Genomic DNA, 9,968 nt, shown 5'->3' with positions numbered 1-9,968 from the left:
TAGTTATCTGCCTCGAGAAGCTGCAGATAGAACTCCTTATCTCAGAACAAGAATGGAAATGCGTGTTTAACTGAGGCTGGTAAAACGATGCTGTTGCGTGGTTAATAAAGTGGTCTGGCCTTGCTGAACCACACGGAACGGCATAGATACGTGTATCGTATTTCACAGGTGGAGGCAAGGTCACAGTGCTCTGATGTTACAGAAGTCTCTGAAATAATTGTTGAAGATTCCGAAGCTCCCAGTCCAACTTTTCTTTAAACTGTGTCACATCTTGATGTAACTCTCATGCGTATTAATAAGTCCAGTTTCTTGAACGCGTTTACCCTTTGTTTTGAATACTCAGGAAGGATGTGAGGCAGTGCCTCACAGGGCAACGGTCTATGCCCAGTTAGTGGAATCCAAAAGGATGTGGTCCTGGAACAAACTGTTTCCTGTTCATGTCGAAGCAGAGGATGGTGAAAAAATTATTGTCTCCCCTTCAGAAATGGAGAACTGTCCAGGTGTTCCTTCTGTTTGTGATATCCAGCTGAACCAAATGCCTTCAAGTGACTTCACTATCCTTAGCGATGTGGTGACAATGTTCAGGTAAGGCAGGCGTGGTTTAGCTTAGAACAAAATTCCCCTGTTACGTCTTTTATGTAAGTTGTGTATTCAGCTAGTAAGACTTTCTGAAGAGTGCTGAACGATTTATTTGTACAATTTTGATGCTTCTCTGCAGTGTGGATTTCAGTAAGCCAGTAAGGAGTGCTTCTACCTGCTACAGAGTGCAGCTGGAGCCCGTGAAGTCGGGCAAGGCACAAATCGTACTTTCCTGGTGGGATATTGACATGGACCCCTCTGGGATGACAAACTGCACAATGGCTCCATACTGGGTGAAATCCACTTCTGCGCTCCAGGTAAAGTACTGACCCTTCCAGTACTAACATCAGATGTATTTACTAGTAGGATCGACTTAGACAAAAAGCAGCTACAAAATGACTGTTTGCACTTACCGTGTTTGAGAATAAAATTTGAAACTACCAAGCTTGAGGGCATCCGGTCAGCACAGATTGCCCGATCAGCCTGGATCACTTGCAGCGCAGAAAAGAGCTTTTTAAAACACAAAAGAGTTCTGCTGTTGTATCTGAGTGACCTTGTTGGATGCATGAGGCTCCAACCACTAGTCACTGTCAGCAATTTGATACAGGTTTCTAGTGTAAGTGAACTATAGAGGCAAAACTCCATTAATAAATGCAAAATGCATTTGGGATTTGTTTTTCATTTGATTAGAACACAGGGTTAGCTGGTCAGCAGGCCAGTGGTCTCAGGCTTGTTCTGTTGTAAGAAATCTATATAAAGTACATTTTGTTGATATAATCCTTATTCAGCCTTGCAGACATGAAAGAGTTTCTTTCAACTAGTTGTACATCAGCGCTTCAAAGTTGTGCCCGTCTTACTAATTGATTTCCTGTTATTTGTTTTCCATTGACTATTTGTGAGTTAATTCTTAAAGTTTTGTTTATGAACCCTTTTCAGTGGAGAGATCACTGGATGCAGTGTGTGTATTTTCTTCCAAATGAGGAGCCCGTTCTCCAGGGTGAGAAGGTGGACCTGACCGCCTGGCGTGATGAGTACTCTCTGTGGTACAAGCTGCAGAAAGCCAGGTAACAACACATGTTAAAAAAGGGTGGTATTGCATTCCAGGCTTGAGTATTGCTGCTCTCAGAGCAGCTGCTTTGTAGAAGAGCAAGATAAGAACCTAAAGACTGGAAAATTATTAAAAGCCGCTTCATGGGCAATGCACAGGTAAAAAAAATATGTGATATATAAAACCACAGTTGAGGTTTGAACTGTAGGCTCTTGTCTCCTCTGTGACAGAGGAACAAAAATTACTTGTGGCAGGTTTCTGGAAATCCTGAACTACAGCTCAGCTGAGCTGGCGTATAGGTAAAGGAGTGAAATAATTGCCATTCTGTCACTTTGTATTTTAGTCAGCACTGTCTTTTTGAGATTAATGGCTTCTGCTGAAATTAAAAGGAGCTTAATCATGTTGGTTGTGATGACAAATAGAAGCCAATATTTTTAAAAATCAATGGCAGCTTTAAAAGTTAGTGCCTGAATTTTATGTGCCCTTTTGACTTAGTGACGAGTAACTTTTTTCTTAGAAGGTCAAAGCCTAAAATAGGTGACCGTCACAGTCAGTGCAAAGTTTGGGAGGTTCTTGGTTTTATTTTTTAAAAAAGGTGAGAGTTGGCCCTTTTTTTCATTTGGAAATGCAAAGCTAAGAAAGGGTCCCTACTGAACTACTAGCAGTGGAGTCCGGGTGCATTACTGCCCGTACGAGCTGAAATGCAGAAGGTGCTTGTTTGTGAAAATGTTACTGGTGCTGCAGGTAACACTTGATTGACGTGTTTTTGCAGGGGAGGGGAGGAGAATAAAGCCGAGGTTCGTGTTGAGAGTCCTGTTTGTAGATGTCAGGCTCATCTTCTTTGGAATAGGCCGCGCTTTGGGGAATTAAACGATCAGAACCGAACACGCCAATACATCAAGTCCTTGAAGAAAGTGAGTGCATGGTGCCTGTAGGGTTTGTGGCTTGTGTGTTGGTTTATTTGCAGGAATTATTTATGGAATTTGTTTCTTCCTTGCTAAAGGACTTTGCTCACAAAATGTATTTTATTTACATCAGCCCATGTGAGTTACATTTTGTCGTGTAAACTTTGGTATTACTTTGTGTGTGTTGGTTTATTTGCAGGAATTATTTATGGAATTTGTTTCTTCCTTGCTAAAGGACTTTGCTCACAAAATGTATTTTATTTACATCAGCCCATGTGAGTTACATTTTGTCGTGTAAACTTTGGTATTACTTTTTCTCGAGCAGCCATTTTTGCATCGGAATTTGCAGCAGCTCTCGTGTGCTTGTGTAGCAGGGGTGCTGGTAGTCGACTAAAGACACCCGCTACATTTGTGTGCAAACATTTCTGACCTAAAATAAGGGGATTACATGAACATTTCTTACACTAATCTGTTCTGCTTGAAGTGCTCATACTAACACTGCACCTCCCAGTCCTTATTTGATATGGAAGTGTATAAAGTGGGGGGGGAAAAAACAGCCAAAATGTGTAGAATTTGAAAGCTTTTTCATCTGGAAGAGGAGTAACCGTGACTGTTTAATTTCTGTAGGTTCTGAAAACAGATAGTGTTTGCCTGTGTATCAGCGATGGCAGTCTGCTGCCGGTGCTGGCTCACTATCTGGGAGCAAAGCAGGTACCGTACTTCTTCCTGGTTTTCTGATCTTTGCGGTTTAGTTTGGTATTTTTAGGTCTCTCACACAGTTCTGCATTTCCAGCCCATTAAATTACGTCCAGTGCCTTGTCAGGCACGAGAGAGAAAGAGACTCCCATTCTGTTGAAGTGGACGTTAAATTCACCTCTGATCAAGCTGAAATCTAAGGAGAGATAATAATTACCAGTTTGATGTTTACCAATGACTGAAAGTGGTGTTCCTTGTTCCCCACTACTTCCTGTTTGCCATCCTGTTCAGCAGCATATATATGCCTAGAGCAAGTGTTAACATGCTATATGCCTCTTAAAAATGCAAAATAAATACTTGCTTTCTGTTGGTTTATTTTCCTGTGTGTCTGTGAAAAGAGCATTATTTAGCCTGTAGTTATTGGGGGTGGTTTTGTTGTTAAAAGGTGCGTGACAGTGGGCTGTGGAATAGACACGTGGTTCTTACGCATCAAAATAGTTCCTTCATTGTCTGCTTACATATTCTTTTAATTAAAAATTATGAAGCTAGTTGACCAGCTGTTGTGTGTTTTCTTTAGGTGTTTACATTAGAGAACTCTGCCGTGTCCCGTTCCGTCATGGAAAAAGTGAGTATTCAGTTTTCCGTTAAAGCCGTAAACGCGCTCATGGCATGTCTAAGGCCAGGCCTGCAGCGCATCCACAGCTGAAGTCACTCTTGGCTGTCTTGACTGTCCTTTCCATGTGCTTTAAAGTACAAATGAATGGAGGTGAGGCAACTTTTGTGTTACCTGCCTTTTTCTATACTTAATTGAAGGAGTATGGAGGGCATGTGCTTTAGCTCACTAGGTGACATGTTGGCTCTAGGTGCGTGCACCCTTCACGAGTAGATTTGTATCATCCTGATGAGTGATAGTAGTCAGTTTTTTAAAAATTTCTTTTGCCTATTGGTTTCCTTTTTGTTGATTTTTAATAAAAGTGTTGGTTTGGTATGGGTTTGAGTCTCAGCTCCAGCTTTTTTTTTGTTCTAGTTTTTTAAAGCAAATCACCTTGAAGATAAAATTAAAATAATAGAAGCACGCCCGGAGCTGCTGACATCTTCTCATTTGGAAGATAAAAAGGTATTCTACAGTTAACAACAATGAATTTCAGTAGGGTGAAAGAAAATGAATCTTGTTTTCCTGCATGCTACTGTAACCACAGTGAATCCCATTATATCCCAGTTCGTATAAAGTGCAATGGGTAGTTGGTTCAGACCTTGTCCCAGGGTTAGTCTAAAGATGGTGGGAGGGCCTTCACATTGTTTTTTTGAAAAGATATGACTTTAAGGTTACAAGGAGAGTTAAACTGGTTTAGCTGCATATGTTCTGCTGCAGCATGTGCGGGATGCAGTGATGAAATCCTGATGGAACAGCATGTTTTTATCTCCATGACTTCACTCACTGCATTGCATTGCCAACTACTGAAGACATGCACAGCCTGTGGTGCTGAGGTATCGGTCTTTTTATAATGATTTTTATCTTCCTTTCTTGCCAAGATTTCTGTTCTCATGGGAGAGCCGTTTTTTACTACAAGCCTGTTGCCGTGGCATAACCTGTATTTCTGGTATGCCAGGACAGCTGTGACCAGTCACCTCTCCAGCAACGTCACTGTCCTACCTCAATCTGCGTCTTTGCATGTGATGATTGTGGAGTTTCAGGTGAGACTGTTTAGAACTATCAGTCTGATGTTTACACAAGTTAAATGTGAGTACTCTCCCAGGATTTTTAACAAGTTTATCTCATCTTAATACTGTCCACTTTGATCTTACCACCTGAGAAAAGAGTATTCAACATCTTACAGATGACTTTTGCTATTTCAGCCATCTCTTGTCAAAAAACTAACTGGTAATTTTACCCTTTTAAATGAAAGGGCTGAATGTTTAAAATGTTTGTTTATATTAGAGCGATATTGCTGAAACGTGTGAGATCGTGGTTATTTATAAAATCAGATATTCTGCAAAATACCAGTTTTTAAAGTGATGCTTTATGAATGTAAGTCTGTAGGCAGGATTTGTCTATAGGCATATTCTTCTTTTTAACCACTTGAGGCTGTGCACGGTTCTAAATTTGAGCATAACGGGTCGCATCTTAAAAATACTTTGAAAAGTCAACTTTCAGAAGTTGTGCAATGGTATAAACTTCTTTGCAGTTATGGTCAGTAAAGATTGTGAAGAGTTTACCTGCAATGACAATGGAAATTAAATAAATACTTTCATAATTAATACACAAAGTTTTTATCCAGTAGCTTAAGAGAGGGAACCCTTCAGTCTGAAATTGCATCACTAAAATACACATATCTATATATTTCAAAAATGCCTGTAATCTAATGCCTTTTCACATAACATAACCTTCAGTTCATCTGTTAAAGATTCCAGGTCTTTTCTCTCTCTTCTCTTCCCTCTGTCTGGATCGCCAGCTGTGTGGTTTTGTGTCTGAGCCTTCTCTCCCTTAACAGTTTCCTTATTCAAATGCTCTTTAACCTTGTTCTCATACTTCCACCTTTGATTTGTCCATGTGAAAATAGGTATGTTCTTTTTCTCTCTGGGACTAATCAGCTACGCTGCATGTTTTTACATACCCTCCAGTTTTCTGCAAAAATGTAGAGAATTTAAATGTATACTGGGTAAAAAAATGTAAATCTGAATCTTGTAATCGAAAGCAGTTGTTTAAGGCTAATAACAGTAATCAGATAGAAATAAGTGGTTAATTTAAATTCTGTGCTCTTGTCTAGAGGATTAAGAACTCAGAACATTTTGTAAGGAAGTAAGCATTATTCTCTTTGTGTTCTGGGTGAGGAAATGGGAGCATGCAGAATGATGACTTAAGATTGTTCAGCAGTCTAGTAGCATTCGTGTCACCTGAACCTCAGTTTCACACTCAGTTTTACAGGGTTATGTTCAGAGATGATTCCATGAAGCTATTTTAGTGGAACATTTAGCTTGTGTTTTGTTCCATTTAGCTATTCCAAAAGCTATTACTTTAATTTTTTTTCCTCTTTGTTCAGTGATGAATCAAAGACAGGAGTCTGTGAGTTTTTTAAATAACCTCGGCACTTACAGGTTCTTGGTTAGACAGAAGGAACAGACGTGGTGGTGTAAGGTATTCTGCAGGACTGGTTCTGTAGGCTGCTCTGTCTTGTCAGAATAGGGATATGTCATTGCAGTTAAGCAATTAGCAAAAGCGGGATCCAGGAGAAAGAATTTGATGAAATTATTTCAGTTGTAAACTTGTTTTAGTCCGTAATTGCATTTAGGGAGCAGGATGTAACCTATCTGATTTGATAGTTCTGTCAGTTAGACTTTCAGAGATGGATTATCATCACTCCAGTTCATGCTGTATTCAGGCATAAATTATAATAGCGTTTATTTAAACGTGTAGTTGTCCTGCTGCCATCCTGTAGAGCGGGGATGTTTGAGCTTGCTAAGTACAACACTGAACAGACAATAAAACATGTATATCCACAGCTAGTGCACGTTCTTGTTCTGTTGAGAGACCATTAACGCAGTCTAAGAAAAAGCAAAAGTTGACCTGAACCGTTGTCTGTCTGGTGGGTTGCTGAGGGCAGTGACAGGCATAGTGTGAAGTGCCTGAAATGATTTTACTGATCTTTCAGAGTGCTGGAGGGAAGTATTGTGCTCCAAGAGGCTGTAGGATGTCTGATGCGACTGGGAGTACTTACCTGCACTGGGTAGTGGAAATGGGGGGCTCTAGGGGTTTATTCTAGGCGGGTCCATACCTACTCTGAAGTAAACTATGCACGGAGATGGTAGGAGACATGGTAGATTCTTCAGAGGAGTTGAAAACCGAGGCTGAAGAATTAACTGACTTGCAAAATATTTTCCCAGAATCACACTATCTGCTGATTTATGCAGTAGTTCTAATGGTTTAGGAAGGTCTCGATAGTAGAGTCTTCATCTGGCTTGTTATCAAATGTCTAATCTACAGCTAAAATTAGTTTAAGATTTCCTATTTAATAAAGCCAAACAAAATCCCTTTTCCTTTTTTAGGATTTATGGAGAATCCGGAGTCCATGTGGCACCTGTGAAGGTTTTGATGTCCGGACTATGGATGATATGATTAAAGTAAGAAGACTGCAAATAGTTTCAGCATAATAAAACACTTGGGTTAAGAAAGTATTTAGTGACTGTTGAAAGACTGTATGTTAGGCAGAACACCTTTGTTCCAGTTTTCCATAGATAAGGTGACTATTTTGTTCTTGCAGAACAGAAAGAAACTCTGTGGTGTGGGTTTTGGGCTGGTCTGTTTCTTCTCATTTGTTAAGCTCTTCAGTGCTTAGCACTGTTTTGAAAATACTTCATTCAAAAAGAAAAATACTGTTCTCAAAGTTTTATTCTGAGCTTGAAATCAAATCACCTGGGAGTTGTTCATAGATGAAGCCCGCTGCCCTTACTTGCCCTTGCAGGTACTTTAGAAAGAGGAAAAGGTTTTTTACTTCCAAGAAATAGGTATGAAGGGTGAGATTTGTTTGTGTCGCTTTCTGGAGCTGTATTGTCCATACCCATAGTTGAGTTAGCCGTTGAGATTGGCTTTATAGTCATTGTGGAGGAGTGCGAGTTCTAGAGTAGACTTCATCTCAGGGGAGAAGAAAAGGTGAGTGCAGTGTGGTTTGGAAGTGCCTGTTTGCGTTTCTCTATGGGGACCATAGTCATAGCTGTTAGTTCATGCATGTGGTACGTATTTTCCCTTGTGCCCAAGGAGTGCAGCCCTGTCCTCCTGCAGCTTTACTGCTTAAATCCTCTTGTGTTCAGGACACCTCATTAACTTGAAGGACTGTTTGCCTTTGGACTGTTTTCAGATAGTTCTATTACTTTCTTTTTTTAGAATTCTCTGAATTTTAGGGAATCCAAGGAAGCAGAACCTCACCCGCTGTGGGAATACCCTTGCAAGTCACTCTCTGACCCCCAGGAGGTTTTGACATTTGACTTCAGAAAGACTGTACCGCAGCACTGTCTCAGCACAGAGGGTTCTCTGAATCTTTCACGGTGAGTTTTCCCACTGCAGTAAATGTCTTGTCATCATCCATTTTTTTTCTACCTCATATTCAAGCTCTTTGTTTATTATGTTATTACTTGACAGTTTTTAATAATGTGAACCAAAGTTGCAAAAGTTACTCTGACACAAATTTCCTGTGGAAAATAGGCTGTAACAGTAAGGTTACAGTATTACAATAAGGGTAATTTCTCAGACAATGTGTCTATGTTTCAGAAATAACATTTTTCTAGATGTTACCACGATTTAAAACTTCAATGTATTAATTTATAGCTTAGAGAAAATAAACCATTGTCTGAATGTTTTCCTGTTTGTTCCCTGTTGCTGACTTCTTGCAGAAAAAGCTCCCTATTTAGCTTTCCAAATTACTCTGTTTAATAGCTTTACAGTGTACACTGTTCTTCCTTTTAGCTATAATTCTGACTCTCTTGATCGCATCTTCTCAGATATTTTTCACTATGATCTAACTACAGATTGTACTTACGCAATCTTATGCAGCTCGAACACTGCTGAAATAACGTGTTTCTCTTCATGAAACAAAATTCAAGCTTTCACAAAAGCTTGAAGGACCCCACCGTCTGCATGGGGTCTCTGTCTTTGCACCAGTTGCTGCATTTACAGGCAAAACGCTAGCTGAGCTCTGCTTCTTTTGGCGCAGACACTTGAAGTGGGATGATACGTGTAGTAAATACTTCCTCAGAATTCAGAAACGAGAAGCCAGGGTCTCTGAAGGAAAGACTCCCCAAAAATGCCATTTAATTTATGCCACATGATGGAGAACCTGTTAAATGATTGTGGTTCTGAGCATAGTCATGACGTATTTTAGTCATTCATGACTGAGTTTTAGTTACAACATACTCTCCTCTGGTCTTTTTTAGATTTTGTATCTGCACATACTTTCAAAGTTGGTACCCATTTACCAAATTATTCAGCTGTTCAAGGAAACAAGTCACAGCTCTCACCTAAACTACGTGAGGAATGGTGCAGTGTTTAAGCTGTCAGTGTTGTATAAAATAACAGGTTTTGATCTTCCACCTCTCCCCAGGAAAGGAACGAGCCACGGAGCAGTTCTGTGGATGGAGTATCATCTTGCTGCTGATATTTCCGTTAGTACAGGGCTGATGCAGATTTCAAATGAAAAGGTATTTCTTGAATCTCTTTTATTATGTCAAAGTCTATAGGATTGCAGTGCTGAAGAAGGGGTCTGTGGGCCATGCTTGGTTTCTGCAGTGCTCTCTGTTACACTGTTTGAATACCGTGTAGGCAGAACGAGTGGAACTATCCATTCACAGGTTTGGGGGGAGCAGGAGGGTCTGAGCTGGATCCAAATGCTCCCATAGTTTGGAACCACAGTCAAATCTTAAATATTACCCTAGCTCGAAGTTGAATTTATTCATACAAATCCCTTCTCTCAGTTTAACAGAAGCAAAACCTTTGAGGGGAATGAGTAAGTATTTTCAGTATTCCATCTGAATATTCTTTGACCAAATCCATTTTTCCTCTACAACGTCACTGTGGGGGGTAGCATGTGGAATTGCAGGTTCTGTATTGCTGCAGTGGGATGGATGGCAGTGGATGTGGTGGTAACTGTCTGATCGTTGTGTACTGACCTGGGAACTAGAGCTCTTTCTGCAGGAGTGCTGCCTAGCAGTGACACTGTAAAGTTTTGACTTCTTTTGCTTTTAACTCTCTC

The 9,968-nt window shown here is 40.2% G+C and overlaps 1 protein-coding gene across 1 annotated transcript in view; it reads left to right on the top strand.

Moving 5' to 3' along the window:
- Nucleotides 1-343: 343 nt before the first annotated feature.
- Nucleotides 344-9,968, top strand: part of PRMT7 (protein arginine methyltransferase 7) — a gene marked incomplete at its 5' end in the record, with an annotated part of 9,908 nt that continues 283 nt past the window's right edge. The window contains 11 exons of the mRNA XM_010131559.1: nt 344-585; nt 719-896; nt 1,516-1,643; nt 2,400-2,541; nt 3,160-3,243; nt 3,806-3,853; nt 4,256-4,345; nt 4,762-4,923; nt 7,273-7,347; nt 8,108-8,268; nt 9,321-9,418. Of these exons, the coding sequence (XP_010129861.1) occupies nt 344-585; nt 719-896; nt 1,516-1,643; nt 2,400-2,541; nt 3,160-3,243; nt 3,806-3,853; nt 4,256-4,345; nt 4,762-4,923; nt 7,273-7,347; nt 8,108-8,268; nt 9,321-9,418 (1,408 nt within the window). The remainder of the gene's footprint in view (nt 586-718; nt 897-1,515; nt 1,644-2,399; nt 2,542-3,159; nt 3,244-3,805; nt 3,854-4,255; nt 4,346-4,761; nt 4,924-7,272; nt 7,348-8,107; nt 8,269-9,320; nt 9,419-9,968) is intronic.

Source organism: Buceros rhinoceros, unplaced genomic scaffold, assembly GCF_000710305.1.
Source record: "Buceros rhinoceros silvestris isolate BGI_N320 unplaced genomic scaffold, ASM71030v1 scaffold16582, whole genome shotgun sequence".
Classification (NCBI taxonomy): domain Eukaryota; kingdom Metazoa; phylum Chordata; class Aves; order Bucerotiformes; family Bucerotidae; genus Buceros; species Buceros rhinoceros.
The sequence above is the reverse complement of the archived record's forward strand: the minus strand, read 5'-3'. Positions and strand labels throughout refer to the sequence as shown.